We start from the raw sequence: 16,104 nt of genomic DNA, 5'->3' as shown, positions 1-16,104 counted from the left end.
GGCCCTTGATAAGCTGTGGACTGGAAATGCATCAATATAAAAGCAAAAACTTTGTCAGTTTAATCTGGAGCAGCCAGGTTTGTCCTTGGAAGGTGTTAACACAGTAGGCACCCGCAGTTACCTTAGAAAAACAATTGCCGCTACTCTTCAATCTGGGAACCATTATAAGGGTATTTCCAAGCTGAAGTCCCGAATTCTACAGTGAGAAAGACTATTTACACATTTAGAAGGTTCAAGAATGTCTTCCCATAAATGTGCATCTCAGCAGTTCATCCAAAGATCAGAACAAATGATGGAAAGAGTGCAAAATCTGCAACTATAGTGGATCTTGTAGCTTCTGTCAGCAGTGTCAATGTTACACTTCTTGACTGTCATCAAACAAACCCTGAATATAAGTATAGCTTTTATGGAAAGGTAGCTGGGAGAAAGCCCATTCTCAGCATAGAGAACATGGAAGTAGTGCTGGGAGGTATACTGTTTCATACCGAAAACTGTTTTTTTTTTTCTGTTACGATATGGATTGTTCTTATACCGCAGTACTGGTTTAAATAGCCTAAGCAATGTTTGGAACGTGGCGCAGCAGGAAACTGTTTAAGGGGGGACCTTTTTCACTGCTACACTGCTAAACACACATGCAACGGAGTACATGTGTTAGTGGAGGTATTTTACGGTGAAAATGGACAGAGAACATTCAGAAACTGAAGCTGTAGCAGATGATAAAGTACATGATGATACAGAAGAACTTCTGTCGAAAAAAGGAGCCGTGTCTGTTGTCTGGAGATACTTTGGTCCACATCCGACCTTTTAAAACCAAACAACTATTTGCTGCAAATGCCGTTGAGCTAAAGTTGTCATCAGAGGCGGAATCACGAGCAATTTGCTGCACCACCGTAGCCGCAAACATGCTTTGGAGTACCATTAATGTATGGAACTAAGATAGGCACCCTCCACATCCTCAGGTAAATCTGAAAAAGCTAGAGGACATTTGAGTCGGACGTCACTTGTAGACGCGTTTGATAGAGGTACTGCCTACAACAAAAAAAGCAAGCGGTGGATCGAGATAACCAACGCCATTACAATCCATATAACTAACGTGTCAGTGGACAGAGATTGTTAACATTAACAGAAAGTGTAGTTGGTTTACAAAAAATATTTACTATTTATTCCTTTTCTAAGACATGTTAAGTGCAATACAACTTTTGACAAGCACCTCTGGATATTTTACTGTCTAAATGCCTCTTTGGATGGTTGAAAATATGTTGTCAAAATTATAGTTTAAGCTGTTTGCAAAATTTGTTCAATGAAAAGGTTCTATATTTTGACTACAACTGTCATGCAATGTGATTCCTTCTCTTCATTAGTGCCACCTCCTTGAAAATTATCACTTTATGGGGCAATGCAAACCTGTACTAATACTTGTGTGCACATTATAATGTTTTCTTGTACAATGTGCAATTCTCATGACAGTGGAATAGGTTATTCTTAGCCAGTCTACTGCAGTAATTGCAGTGGAAAATGTGGTTAACATCCACTCATGCATGGGAAAAAAATACTGTCGAATACCGTGAAACCGGTATAATTTTGAAAAATACCGTGATATAGAATTTTGGTCATACCGCCCAGCACTACATGGAAGAATTGCATGGATTTGCAAAATTGGATCTGAATTAACCTTAACACTGCCAAAATAATATTTTAATGGATGGATGAGACCAAAGTTGACTTGTTTGGATGATTACCAGAAGGCAATATGTGGTGCACTCATACCATGGTGCATCACCACAAGGATGTACCAACCATCAAGCAGCCTCAGAGATAGCGTGGGATTTTGCTTCAGCCCAAGACCGGGACAACTCACAATCATTGAATCCAACATGAACTACTCTTTATACTTGAGTATTCTAGAGCACAATGTGAAGCCATCTGTATTACAGCAAGAACATGACTGTAATTAAATCTTTCAACAGGTCAGTAATCTCGACCACTTCAGCAAATATACAGTTTATTGGCAGAAAAAGAAAATAATCAAAGGTTTGGAATGGTAAAGTCAATTCTTAGACCTTAGCTTCCTCGAGATGCTGTGTGGGGAGCAATGCCTTAAAAATTAATGAACTGCAGTAGCAATATAAGGATGATTGGGCCGGACTTACTTCAGTATGACCCAAGGGGGCAATGAACACTTATGAAGAACACTTACTTCAGGTTATTAATGCAAAAGGTGATTCTGCAAGCTACTGAATAAAGGGGTCTATGTATTTTTTCACACATGACTTGTGAAAGTTGTCCCTTTCTGTATGTTCGGTATGGTGTTTCGCCTGAAGGTTTTTGGACCTGGTGATGACTAGCTGGTTGATAGTTATATTGTGATATGTAAAATCATTGAATTGAAAGAGGGTGGCCTAACATTTTCACAAGACTATATATTTAGAGCAAGAGTTCCTTTGAATAAGGTGTAAACTATAGATTTAAGTACTAGGTGATAGAATTTAGAAGTGTAAGACATTGGGCAGAAAATGGAAGACTTTATTAAAGTAATAAATTGATCTTTTGTAACATTTTAAATGTTATGGATTGCATTTTCTTTGAGATAAATGGCTCTCAAGTAAAATGTTACTGGGTCAATATTTACTTTTACAATGTGGCTTTGAGGTCACCTTGGCAACACAACCCACTGTGGCTTACAGAAGCTTGTGACACGGTTCAAGCACCAAACTCCCAGTGGAATTCCTCTCAAATTGCCAGGCATGAGTCCGTGCACCTGGCACTCAAAGCACCAGGTGTAAGAAGTTTTCCTTCCTACAGGCTTGCATCAGTTTGATTCTGAGAATGGATGGGCTGTCACCTTTTCATGATGTGAAACTGAAAATTTTAAATGTCAGCTTGGTGAAGTGTCATCCAAGTGGTTGCATGGCCTTCTGCTAAGTGTGACTCAAGCAGCTTTGTGATCTTCTAGAAAAAGCACAAGACACTAATACCTTAGCACCATAGGTCTGAGGAGAACTTTATTTCGGTCAGGTCAATGCTCTGCCACAGATGACCTGTGGTCAGTACCCGCTATTAGCGCTGCTCACAGTTGCTGCTGTCTTTGTACTTTGTTATATTGCAGCCTAGTCCACTTTACTGCAGTTCTGTTGTGTTTCTGTTTTGTAGATTAAGGAATATGAGAAACTGGACTCTGAGGAGGAGCGTCTCTGCAGAAGTCGTCAGATTTATGATAAATACATCATGAAGGAGCTGCTGTCTTGCTCTCATGTGAGTAGTGTATACTACTTTCTCATTCCTGTAGAGCCTTTTTGTTGACGTCAATGAAACACATTTACTTCTGTTCTTGCAGCCTTTTTCCAAGAAGGCTGTAGACCATGTGCAGACCAACCTTGCCAAGAAACAAGTACCACCAAGCCTCTTTCAGGTGAGCCCAGAGGTCTTTGTGAAACTGGCACTATGAAGGTCATGCTTTGACAAATTGACCATTGCATTTCTGGCTGCTGTTTTCAGATACTTTATATTCCTTGAGAGACTTGGATTTTGTTTGTAGCCCTGGTGTTATAATCAAGCTTTGTATATAAAGGGAAACATACTGTATATCATGGAACATTTCAGAAACATGCATATTTCTTAACTTTACTAACTAAGAGTAGAAGCAAGCCATCTAACATAGTAAATTCAGTGAAGAAGAAGATGGTTAAAATGAAAATGAAATCTTACAGCCTTTTGGGTCCCCAAAGCTCTGTTGTTAATCCTTTCTGTTAATTTAGGAGATGTGGTGTGCATCTAACCATGAGTAGTGTTGTCACAATTGTGAACTGATGGATTTATGGAATGCAAATATTTCTAATTGGAATGGGAGAGAAAGAGAGCAAGCTGTTTCTAATCTATCCTTTTTACCCCCACAATTGTAAGTGCCAACATAACATAGCAGTAACTCCTGGCAAGAAAGCTATCTTATGTAATAATATACTACCTTAATTTGAGACTAAAATGTCAACAAAAGCTCAGAAGCAATGTCTCTATGACCAAATGGTGAACTTTGTGAGCTGGAATGTCAAAGGTCTCAATCACGAATTAAAGAGAAAGTATTCTCTCACCAAACCGGTTTAAATGCCAAGATAGTATTTTTTTACAGGAGTCGCACTTATTAAGCAAGGATCAGTTTCGGTTGCAAAGAGATTGAACTGGCCAAATATTCCACTCCAGCTATACAAAGAAAAGTAGACTTGTGGGAATCTTAATACATAGAACAATTTTGTTGGTAGTATCAGATGTAGTATCTGATTCTGAAGGGCGATATGTTACCGTTATGGATAATTTATGTAATTGTAAAGTAATTTTGATAAATATCTACCCACCCAATATGGATGATAGAGGCTTCATCCAAAACCGTATTTGAATTCCATTCCTAATGTGAACACTCATAAACTTAAAATGGCCAGAGACTTTAACTGTGTTTTAAATCGATGGGTAACTGATGTTATATACTGTTTGAAATTGGAAAAAAAAATCAGATTTTCATATAGAGGATCTGTTTAGAACTTTTTTAAAAATCTGGCAGGATCTAATCAACAACATTTTAGAGTAAGCTTTTATTTTGGGCAAAATGATTCTCTTCCCTTTTTTCTACTCTTAAAGTTTTACTGTGGCTGTTGGCCTTCCTCTCTTTCTCTTGGGTGGGGTTTGAATTGAATTTAGTTTTGTCATGTTTGACTTGTTTGTATGGAATGTTACTTGCTTTTAATAAATTCAATGAAAAATTTAAATATTAATGAAAAGTGCATACTCACTTAAGGAAAAAGCAGTTTACATGGAATTTGAAAGCTGTAAGTCCTACAGCATGTGCACTGAAAAGGCCATACTTCAAAATGAGATATGGTGGTTAGTAAAGGGTGGACCCCAGACTTGCTCAGTGTCAGCTGGGGCACAGTAGAAATGTTCTGAAGATGTCAGTTTTCATAACCATATCTCTGTCCATTTGTAGTGTCCATGCTGTCGGCAGGACTGAAGCCACTGTTCCTTTTGGAGTTGTGGTGTTGCAGTTGTTGACATTAATGATGTATAGATAACTGGGCATGTCTCTTGTTGCAGTATGTTTCAGGGATGTGATCTTCCAATATTTGTAGCTCAAGTATAACAGAAGCAAAATGTTCACCAATTAGAATTTTTACAGTAAGTGCAGTGACACTGTACAATTACCAAGTGGGACTCTGTGTCTGCAGAGGTTTAGGAATAGATGTGGATTTATCAAGTGTCGGAGCATTTTGCCATTTATTGGTATCTTCTGTGTCCCTCAACTCAAATATAAAGCCCCTCAATCCCATACACCAGTGCCTTGCCCAGTGAATTCTTTCAGGAACTTAAGCGTACCTACTGTTTTGCTCCTTAAACATTGCCTAGCATAACACCTGGCACTGAAATTGTGTTCATTCATATACACCGGCAACCACTGCATCAAATGAACCTGATCAGTTGGGTATCTGGACACCTTTACCAATACTTGACCACGCAGGAACCTGGCACTGACAGCTGGCTTTTTTTTCTTCCTCACTGTACCTGGTAGGAGACCATGAACAATCCGTACAGCAAATACTGTAGATGAACACCTTGTTCACATATGCATGCTTACCCCTTTTGTTTTTTAGCCATACATTGAGGAGATCTGTGACAGTCTTCGTGGCAAGATATTTCAAAAGTTCATTGAAAGGTATGCCTATAGTCATATGACATGTCTGCTCTGTGCTCCAGCATAGCCTGAAGTGCACTGTGCGTTTGAGATTCTATTGTTCTGTTTAGTACTTAGGTAGGTGATCACAGCAGGTGACTATTTTATTACTGTAGTGTGCTAATTTCTCATAAAACTAAAGAGAGTCTATTCTTAAAAAGTGCCTCAGGAACGGAGGGCCCTTGTGAGCTGGATTCTTCTCTTTTTCTGTACAGTGATAAATTCACTCGTTTTTGTCAGTGGAAGAATGTGGAGCTGAACATACATGTAAGTTGCTTGTTTCTTCCTTAATGAGCAGATCTTGAGTGCCACTGCTAGTTCTGGTATTATGTAATTAATAAAAAAAGCTCTGAAGGAGCTAGTCAGGCCAGTTTTAGAACAGTAATTGTTAACAGGCATTCTGTCCTCGTTTGGAGAGTCAAGAGGATGTGTGAAGTCTGGTGTTTGCTCTTAGACGAAAGATAAAGTTTGACTTGGTTAGTATGACTCCTGTTTATAATGAAAATAATAAGCAGTCTGCCCCATCTTATTGGCCTGCTGGAGCAGTGATGGGATACTACCTAGCTGGTAACATTCATTCTAATTAGTAATAAGTTTATCCTGGAACTCAAAAAGCAACTGTTTAGGACTCGGATAGTACAGTTCCCCCTACTCTTTTAAGGACAATTGCATGCCACCTAGTAATAAAAGAAGACAAGCTGATCTCATACTCAGAAATGCAACTCCTTTACGACAGTTTAGTACGACCTCCTAATACTAAAATGTTTGATTTATTTTTGTACAGCTACAGTATACTTTTATATGTTTGGTCTTTGCCAAGCTGACCTACTGGTGGGCATGTGGGTATCTCCTTTCTTAGTCTTTGTGCAAGTATATTCTCTGAGCTAATGCTGTGTTGTTTCACTTCCCAGTTGACAATGAACGATTTCAGCGTTCACAGAATTATTGGCCGAGGTGGCTTCGGGGAGGTCTACGGCTGCAGAAAGGCAGACACTGGAAAAATGTAAGATTGCCTGTGGAATTGTGTTCTCTTTGCTCTTTCTGCAGTCGTGTATTTTCAGTTGATTGTTGCATATTTCAGTAAATCTGTATATTGCACTTGCTGAATTTGAAATGCCCGTCTTTCTTTGTAGGTATGCCATGAAGTGTCTGGACAAAAAAAGAATAAAAATGAAGCAAGGAGAGACACTGGCTTTGAATGAGAGGATCATGCTGTCTCTTGTCAGTACAGGGGTATGTACAAGCGGCTGTTTGGCCTTCCTGAATGCTAATGAAACTGATAGAACCTCTGGTTTAATCCTACTTACTTATGATTCCAGTAATGGGGACATCTTGCTTGTTGTTTTCATGACCTGACCATCTTATTAATAAACAATGTGTAGATGCCGAAGCGCAAGTCTGCTGTCCAGAAATTACCTGCTTCACACTATCATGTCTCCCCCTGCAGGACTGTCCCTTCATTGTGTGTATGACCTATGCCTTTCACACTCCAGACAAACTCTGCTTCATCCTTGACCTCATGAATGGTGAGTGTATAACTTTAGGGTTATCTGCTGTGTAAAGATTTGTGGTCACGGTCTTCACTTTCAAGGTGTTATAATTATTTCTTTCTCGTCTGGTCACAGTTGTCTCACCTCTCTTCCCTGGCTTGGGATTTTTCCTTGCAGCTCTCTGACTATTTCTCTTTTCTCTGACCATTTATCACCCTTGATGCCTTCACTGTGGGCTCCTTCTTCCTTCAGTATGTTTTACTGAGAGCTAGTAGTCACTCTGACGTCTATGTTGATTTCCAGGAGGAGACCTGCACTACCATCTCTCTCAGCATGGTGTGTTTTCTGAGAAGGAGATGCGCTTCTATGCAGCAGAGATCATCCTGGGACTTGAACACATGCACAATCGGTTTGTGGTGTACAGAGACCTCAAGGCATGTGATTACTGTTTGAATTGGTCTCTGAATGATCAGATTGTAGTTTTGTTTGTGAGTATCTCCTTTCATTTCACTGATTGTCTTATCTTACAGCCTGCAAATATCCTTTTGGATGAGCACGGACATGTCCGGATCTCAGACCTTGGCCTAGCCTGTGATTTCTCAAAGAAGAAACCACATGCCAGTGTGTGAGTATGATGTTTACGGCTCTGGTGGTTAACTACAATCTGTTGCCTTTGGGTGAAAGAACTAGCCAAAGTCGTCATTTATGTGCAAACCAGATCATCCATGATTTAATAAGGCAGGAAGTAAAGGCTTAGCCAACATCCAGTAATTGTTATTGTTTGTTAAACACGGTAGTATGAATAGTAATTTAATGTTAGATTTTGGGGGTACAGTTCCCCTTTTTCGGGCAACTCATGCATCTAATAGTCATTACTCAAAACATCCTTGACTAGCTGCCATTAGGGCTGCCACTCTGATTTGTCCGTCCCAGTTGCATGCAGTGAATTCTGTTGACGGGGATTATAAACAAGTCTTTTATACAGTACTTCACTTAAGGGGGCCTTTAGTGCATCCTGTAATGCCTAGCCCATGTTCAGATGTCTTCTTTTAATCCTACTATGTCACGATTAATGCAGAATTTTTCATAAAGACCTGAATGATTACATATTTTTGCATCTCTAAAATAATTTTGGCATAAAAACAAGCACCAGTATTTTTTTAAAGGTGTTGTAATTTGTAAGAATTCTATGCGTGACCTTTTAGAAAGGTGGTCATTGTCCGGTGTGTATCCGAAATCCTGACAAGTTCTTAAAAAAAAATAATAATAATAATAATAATAACATTGTCATGACTTGCTGGTTTAAAAAATAGCTTTTTGATAGTGTCATGTTTCTAGATCAGGGGTGTCCATCTCCAGTCCTGGTAGGCCGCAGTGGCTGCAGGTTTTCATTCTAACCCTTTTCTTAATCAGCCAGCAGTTTTCACTGCTAATTAACTCCTTTTCCCTTCATTTTAGTAGCCCAGTTTATAAAGATTCAGTCTTCTGATTTGTTTCATTTCTTCATTAAATGGCAGCCAAACAGAACTGAGATGTGAAACGAGCCAACAGATGACCACGTAAACTGGAATGTCAGACTCCAGCCAATTTCACTCCAAGCAGTTACTTAATGAGAAGCCAATTCTTGCTGTTAATTAAAGCTGTTATTGAATATCATGACTTGTTGCTGCTCTCATTCTACCACAGCAGACTGTTGATTTTCTGTTTTCTCCTAAGACCACCATCAAGATGTTTTGGTGACCTGAGAACACAAACATGACCGAAACCTTCACATCTCTTTATTTTCAGGTTAACTGGTCACGTGGTCATTGTTTAGCTGCTCATTAATGAAAAAGAAACAACTAAGAGGTCTGAATCATGTCAATTAAAACTGAGAAAAGACACGTTAATCAGCAGCAAAAACGGCTGACTAATTAAGAAGATAGTTAGAATGAAAACCTGCAGCACATGCGGCCCACCAGGACCAGAGTTGGACACCCCTGTTCTAGACAGTGTGTCTCTTCCAAATTGTGTTTGATTACATCTATAGCACATGGCGCTCTCTTTTAAACAATAGCCATTTTGTTTGTTTAATAGACGTGGGGGCAGACCTTGTGGTAAACTTGAAAGCTCTCTATAACTTGTACTAGTTCATATGTTTCTGTTTCTAAGGCTGTGTTTGTATAAAGTATCGTTTATAATTTGTTACCCATTACGAAATCACCTGCATATTTTAAATTCATACAGTGCATCCAGAAAGTATTCACAGCGCATCACTTTTTCCACATTTTGTTATGTTACAGCCTTATTCCAAATTATTATTATTATTTTATTATTAAATTATTATTATTATTTATTATTATTAATTATTGTGAATTTCCCCTTGGGATTAATAAAGTATCTATCTATCTATCTATCTATCTATCTATCAAAATGGATTAAATTCATTTTTTTCCACAGAATTCTACACACAACACCCCATAATGACAACGTGAAAAAAGTTTACTTGAGGTTTTTGCAAATTTATTAAAAATAAAAAAACTGAGAAATCCCATGTCCATAAGTATTCACAGCCTTTGCTCAATACATTGTCGATGCACCTTTGGCAGCAATTACAGCCTCAAGTCTTTTTGAATATGATGCCACAAGCTTGGCACACCTATCCTTGGCCAGTTTCGCCCATTCATCTTTGCAGCACCTCTCAAGCTCCATCAGGTTGGATGGGAAGCGTCGGTGCACAGCCATTTTAAGATCTCTCCAGAGATGTTCAATCAGATTCAAGTCTGGGCTCTGGCTGGGCCACTCAAGGACATTCACAGAGTTGTCCTGAAGCCACTCCTTTGATATCTTGGCTGTGTGCTTAGGGTCGTTGTCCTGCTGAAAGATGAACCGTCGCCCCAGTCTAAGGTCAAGAGCGCTCTGGAGCAGGTTTTCATCCAGGATGTCTCTGTACATTGCTGCAGTCATCTTTCCCTTTATCCTGACTAGCCTCCCAGTCCCTGCCGCTGAAAAACATCCCCACAGCATGATGCTGCCACCACCATGCTTCACTGTAAGGATGGTATTGACCTGGTGATGAGTGGTGCCTGGTTTCCTCCAAACGTGACGCCTGGCCTTCACACCAAAGAGTTCAATCTTTGTCTCATCAGACCAGAGAATTTTCTTTCTCATGGTCCGAGAGTCCTTCAGGTGCCTTTTGGCAAACTCCAGGTGGGCTGCCATGTGCCTTTTACTAAGGAGTGGCATCCGTCTGGCCACTCTACCATACAGGCCTGATTGGTGGATTGCTGCAGAGATGGTTGTCCTTCTGGAAGGTTCTCCTCTCTCCACAGAGGACCTCTGGAGCTCTGACAGAGTGACCATCGGGTTCTTGGTCACCTCCCTGACTAAGGCACTTCTCCCCCGATCGCTCAGTTTAGATGGCAGGCCAACTCTAGGAAGAGTCCTGGTGGTTTCGAACTACTTCCACTTACGGATGATGGAAGCCACTGTGCTCATTGGGACCTTCAAAGCAGCAGAAATTTTTCTGTAACCTTCCCCAGATATGTGCCTCGAGACAATCCTGTCTTGGAGGTCTACAGACAATTCCTTTGACTTCATGCTTGGTTTGTGCTCTGACATGAACTGTCAACTGTGGGACCTTATATAGACAGGTGTGTGCCTTTCCAAATCATGTCCAGTCAACTGAATTTACTACAGGTGGACTCCAATGAAGCTGCAGAAACATCTCAAGGATGATCAGGGGAAACGGGATGCACCTGAGCTCAATTTCGAGCTTCATGGCAAAGGCTGTGAATACTTATGTACATGTGCTTTCTCAATTTTTTTATTTTTAATAAATTTGCAAAAACCTGAAGTAAACTTTTTTCACGCTGTCATTATGGGGTGTTGTGTGTAGAATTCTGTGGAAAAAAAATGAATTTAATCCATTTTGGAATAAAGCTGTAAGATAACAAAATGTGGAAAAAGTGATGCGCTGTGAATACTTTCCGGATGCACCGTAATTGTACAAAAATGTACAGCATGAACTAATCAAAAGTAGTAAACAAAACAACTTCAGCCCCCACAGAAAGCAAAATAGACTGAGTAATGTTGATATTTTTATGGAATAGTAAACGGCAATTTCAGAATTTCCACTAAATCACAGGCCTGGAGTTACATGGACCAAAAAAGTAAACAGAGTTTTGTGTAACTGTAGGGGGACGCATGGGTACATGGCTCCTGAAGTTCTGCAGAAAGGCACAGCATACGACAGCAGTGCTGACTGGTTTTCCTTGGGATGCATGCTCTTCAAACTTCTTCGAGGGTAAGTGGCTGTCACTTGGCTGGATATGCTGTTTACGGTGTAGTCTCCTGTCATAGGAGGCTGTCTTTTAGTGTGCGTAGCATGGTTTCAGAGTTTCATCCTGCCCCTAAATATCTGTTCTAGGGCTTTCAATTTGTTGCTAACGCCATGGCACTTCAAACCTTACACATCAATACCGAATTTTGCTTCATCACAGAGATTTCCAGACACACCATATTTTGTCTTGACTTCATTTTTAGAATCTGTGAACTTCATATACATTCATCATCCAAGATCAGGCACTAGTCTATTCATATATTTTTGTCAAATTCAACTTCTTCTGCCTTCATAGCTGACATAGTGTTCCCAGTACCTGAAAGGCGTTTTCCACTGCTGATGAATGTTCCAGTGGACATGGAGAATGTCCTCTAAATGTATATTCTGTATTGTGCTCTTAGGTTACTGACATTCCTTTGATTGCCGGAAAGTGTCATTTTATGGAGAGCAAGTGTGGGGTATTCTGACACTCTGGCCCATTATCACAGCCTGGCTTCAATTGATTTGGCTGCTTCTGAAAGGTGTCTTTTTCTGATACCCATAGTGGCAACACTATGACAGTGTGAAGTGTTCAGTTTTCAAACTATAGTGCCTGATAGAGGACAACTCCATTTAGAATTTTTAGCACTTGTTACTGTTGAACATCCCCGTTAGTGTCTAGCACCAGACCCCAGAGATGCGCTGCGCCTACTCAGAGCATCAGGGCTGCCTTTGATGTCCCTCATAAAAGGGCAGCTGAACAGATTCCAAAGCTTGGCTGGTCACACAACAGACTACCACAGGGGATTGTTGATTGATGTTGTGGCCCTTGAACTTGAATCATTGACTGGCCACTTCAAAGCCATGAGATTGAGAAGCAGGCCTTTGATTTCATGGAGGAGTTAGACTCTTTAACCTGTGCTTCACTGTTTTGGAGTTTGAAAAAAATTAAGAATTTACTGAAATTGGTTACAAAGCCCTGGAAACCATCGGCAGTCTGTGTTGGTTTTTTGTAAAGCGCATATGAAGCACCTTTTTTTAAATCCTCTCTTATTTGTCCCCTCTACAGTCACAGTCCCTTCCGGCAGCACAAAACCAAAGACAAGCATGAAATTGATCGGATGACCCTCACAATGGTAAGCATCTGGCAGGTCTCAGGTAGTGGATTCTTGTCTGATGTTTTCTACGTCATTGTTGCCGTAAGGGTGGTAAGACACCTTATGGTGATATTCTGATGATCATGAAGGAAAAGCGTACTGGGCGGTAAGAGAAAGGCTCTGTGACTCATTGGACTTGGGGTTTTGTGACGACTGAGAATGAAAGGTGATCAGAGATGAGGTTGGTGTTGGGGACTCCAGACTAGTAATAATTAGCACCTTAGAAGTCATTCAGGAGATTTTCTTTCTTGGCTTTGGCCTGTCTACTTGAGTCTCAACTTTCCCACATTATGCTTCATTTAGTTTTCATTTCTGTGTTGTATCTTTGTGTTTTCCAGAATGTTGAGCTGCCAGATTCCTTCTCCCCAGAGCTGAAGTCTTTGTTGGAGGGGCTTCTTCAGCGTGATGTGGCTAAGAGGCTTGGCTGTTTAGGCCGTGGGTAAGTATTGGCGATTGTGTGGTCATTTAAAGTATGGGCGAGAGGTGAAGGGTACGGGATTGTAGCAGGTGGGGAGGTGAACAGTGTTGCTCGCTGGAGGGAGACAATTGAGATTAGATAGAAGTGGCCAGGGTATTATGAGGAGAGAAGTGTGGAATGGCCCAAGTTGCAAAGAGGTGGTCGTGTGAAGGTGAGTTGCTCAGATTGTAGTTTATTGGAGGGGCTGATAGTAGTTATTAATGAAGGGTTAGAGGGGATTAGAATTCTTCCTTGGGTGTGAGGTGAGAGAACAGAGAAGAAATGCCCTTTATTATATTCAGGAGTTAACTGCTGGGTTTAGGACATTTGTAAGCAAATGGGCTGGAGTAACCCAGAAAGCTCAGCCGGAGTGTTTCCCGGATCGAGACCTTGTACGATCACAGGAAATTAATTGAATTTGGGAATATGGGCAGTAGGGGAGGATAACAAATTGCAAGGCTGCACGTGCAGATTGCCACGGCAGCTACACATTACATGTTGATGTTAATGAGTCAGTCATAAGAGATTCTGGCAGAGATGTAAAAAGACTTTTTGCAAAGTCAAATTGGCCGTCCAGTGGGCTTGGTCAGAAGTGAGGCTGTGGTGAAACTGCAAGCACCCTGCTTATCTGGTGGAAACTCCGCTTTGGGCAGCTTTTGGGTCCTTTAAAATGCTTCCTTTGGTGTTTGGCTTTAGTTTTCCAACTCTTGTCTCCAGTATTGGTCTAGAATTCAGCTTTGTAATTTGAGTACATTGTGCAACACAAAAATGCCAAAGTGATGCGCTGCTCCCCAACTCACTTCAGTTTATTCTAAATCAGAGGCACTTGTGAGATCCATGCTTTCGAATGTTTTGCACACTTTTTCAGTTTCCGTGACCACCTTAGCTGGTGTCAAGAGTTTTGAAGTGTGGAAGCCATCGCTGTGGGAGATGCTCAGGTGGCATTGATTCATTTGAACAAATAAATCCCAGTACATTTCTTGGTGGTTAGACAAGGTGTATGAAGACAAATCTGTATGAAGTCCACTCTGGAAACAGAGATGAGAGCGGGTAGAGATATACCTCCCACTGCCAGCTCATCGGTGTGCCATCACATGTGACGTTACTGGGGCCGCTTTCTGTAGCACTGCCAGTGTTGATTAACAGCTGACTTTTCTCCAGGGCTCACGAAGTCAAGGAACACCCATTCTTCAAGGGAATTGACTGGCAGCAGGTCTATCTACAAAAAGTGAGTTGTGCTATCAACGCTAGCAGTGTTATTGTAGTCTGCTAGTTCTCAGCTTTGTCTGGTTAGTACCAGCACCTTCAACCAGTGCCACTCGCACCTTCTTCACTGCTAATGGCATCTTCTTCTGTTTAGTATGCACCTCCTCTGATTCCGCCACGGGGAGAGGTGAATGCTGCGGATGCCTTTGACATTGGTTCCTTTGATGAAGAGGACACTAAAGGCATCAAGGTAAGAAGGACTTTGTCGCACTCTCTTTTTTTACCACTACTATCACTTGTGTCTAAAGCTGTATGAAATGCTGAAACCATTTCTTCTCATGTGGCATTTCTACTCATTTTTTGTGCTGTTGTGTTTCTTCTTGCCTGCCGATGGCCTACTCAGTTTCCTCATTTGTGTCAGTTGTATAATTACTTCTCATCAAGATTTTGGTCTTTGTGCCATCTTGTGCTGCTCTTCAGTCTATCTTTAGTTTATCTTTCTGTCTTAACTTTCGCCGCGATCGTGTTCATGCTTTGCAGCTGCTGGACAGCGATCAGGAGCTCTATAAAAACTTTCCTCTGGTGATCTCCGAGCGCTGGCAGCAGGAAGTGGCAGAGACGGTGTATGAGGCTGTCAATGCTGACACAGACAAGAATGAAGCAAGGAAGCGAGCGAAGAACAAGCTGCTAGGCCACGAGGAAGGTGAGCAAGTGGACCGCCCCAGAGCTTGTACAGAATTGGCTCTGTGGCCTCGGGATCCTCCAGATTTGTTGCTGGGTGTGGGGCCCATGTGAGGGGGCGCGCCCTTTACCTTTTTCCTTTTGTCTTCTCTCAGACTACGCTTTGGGAAAAGACTGCATTATGCATGGCTACATGCTGAAGCTGGGGAACCCTTTCCTGACCCAGTGGCAGCGACGATATTTCTACTTATTTCCGAATCGTGTAGAGTGGAGAGGGGAAGGCGAGTCAAGGGTAAGAGCAGGTTTTTATCCTTTGATGATGTGGAGTTTATGACCCATAGCAGTACACTAATGAGCAGGTTTTAGTAGCTGCACTGGGATGATGACGTTGTACGGACAGCAAGCACGGCTAATTATTTCAGGTAATGGGCACAGAGGGCTGCACACTCCATTCTGGCACACTGTTTGGACTTGAAGGAGAAGCCCTTTGGTCAGTCCAGATAATGGACACTCAGAGGCACTGGGTGTGAGCAGCTTGTCCCTTTTGATTTTGTGCTCATGTGCCACTCACAGCTCCTTGTCATTAGTATAGTAGCCCAGTGTCAAAGATCAATACGACAGACATGTTTCTGTTTTTCTGTTTAGGAGACCTGGAGTGTCTATAAAAAGCGTAAACTGGTAAGAATTCCTCAGGCCGATAGCATTCCAGTGATGGGATCCTATGGCTGTGTGCTTAGCTTTGGGGGTGCATCACTGGGGATACTCTGTCTTGTCCTGTAGAAAAGGGAGGTAACAGAAAGGATTGCATATTGTAGACCAGAAGAAACCGTTTTGTCATGTCCCTCATGTTCATTCAGCAGCCGTGTCCCCTACTTCCGTATCTACTCAGTGATGTCCAGTCCTGCAGGTGACTAAGTAGCACTGCCTCCTATTTCAGCGTGCACTAGATGTGCTTCATGGACATTCAGACAATATATCTCAACGCTTAACAAAACTTCTCCCTGAGCCATTATTACCCCAGAACTCATTGCAAATCCTTTTCCCACCCAAAGTTTTGATCACCTGCTGGTGTGGTGGCAGTGATACAGTTGTGTCAACCA

At 41.4% G+C, this 16,104-nt stretch overlaps 1 protein-coding gene across 2 annotated transcripts in view; it reads left to right on the top strand.

Annotated features, from left to right (window-relative positions):
- grk3 (G protein-coupled receptor kinase 3) overlaps positions 1-16,104 on the top strand; it is a 36,047-nt gene that overhangs the window by 18,142 nt on the left and 1,801 nt on the right. The window contains exons 4-20 of one of the 2 annotated variants that reach the window (XM_051921249.1): positions 3,151-3,252; positions 3,335-3,409; positions 5,634-5,695; positions 5,929-5,980; positions 6,625-6,716; positions 6,847-6,946; positions 7,161-7,239; positions 7,507-7,637; positions 7,734-7,828; positions 11,381-11,488; positions 12,573-12,639; positions 12,999-13,099; positions 14,279-14,345; positions 14,478-14,573; positions 14,864-15,026; positions 15,160-15,296; positions 15,650-15,682. In XM_051921249.1, the coding sequence (XP_051777209.1) occupies positions 3,151-3,252; positions 3,335-3,409; positions 5,634-5,695; positions 5,929-5,980; positions 6,625-6,716; positions 6,847-6,946; positions 7,161-7,239; positions 7,507-7,637; positions 7,734-7,828; positions 11,381-11,488; positions 12,573-12,639; positions 12,999-13,099; positions 14,279-14,345; positions 14,478-14,573; positions 14,864-15,026; positions 15,160-15,296; positions 15,650-15,682 (1,560 nt within the window). The remainder of the gene's footprint in view (positions 1-3,150; positions 3,253-3,334; positions 3,410-5,633; positions 5,696-5,928; positions 5,981-6,624; positions 6,717-6,846; positions 6,947-7,160; positions 7,240-7,506; positions 7,638-7,733; positions 7,829-11,380; positions 11,489-12,572; positions 12,640-12,998; positions 13,100-14,278; positions 14,346-14,477; positions 14,574-14,863; positions 15,027-15,159; positions 15,297-15,649; positions 15,683-16,104) is intronic. The other variant, XM_028824753.2, reaches the window with a different exon arrangement.

This window comes from Erpetoichthys calabaricus, chromosome 18 (assembly GCF_900747795.2).
Source record: "Erpetoichthys calabaricus chromosome 18, fErpCal1.3, whole genome shotgun sequence".
Taxonomy (NCBI): domain Eukaryota; kingdom Metazoa; phylum Chordata; class Cladistia; order Polypteriformes; family Polypteridae; genus Erpetoichthys; species Erpetoichthys calabaricus.
This window is presented reverse-complemented; position numbering and strand designations above follow the sequence as displayed.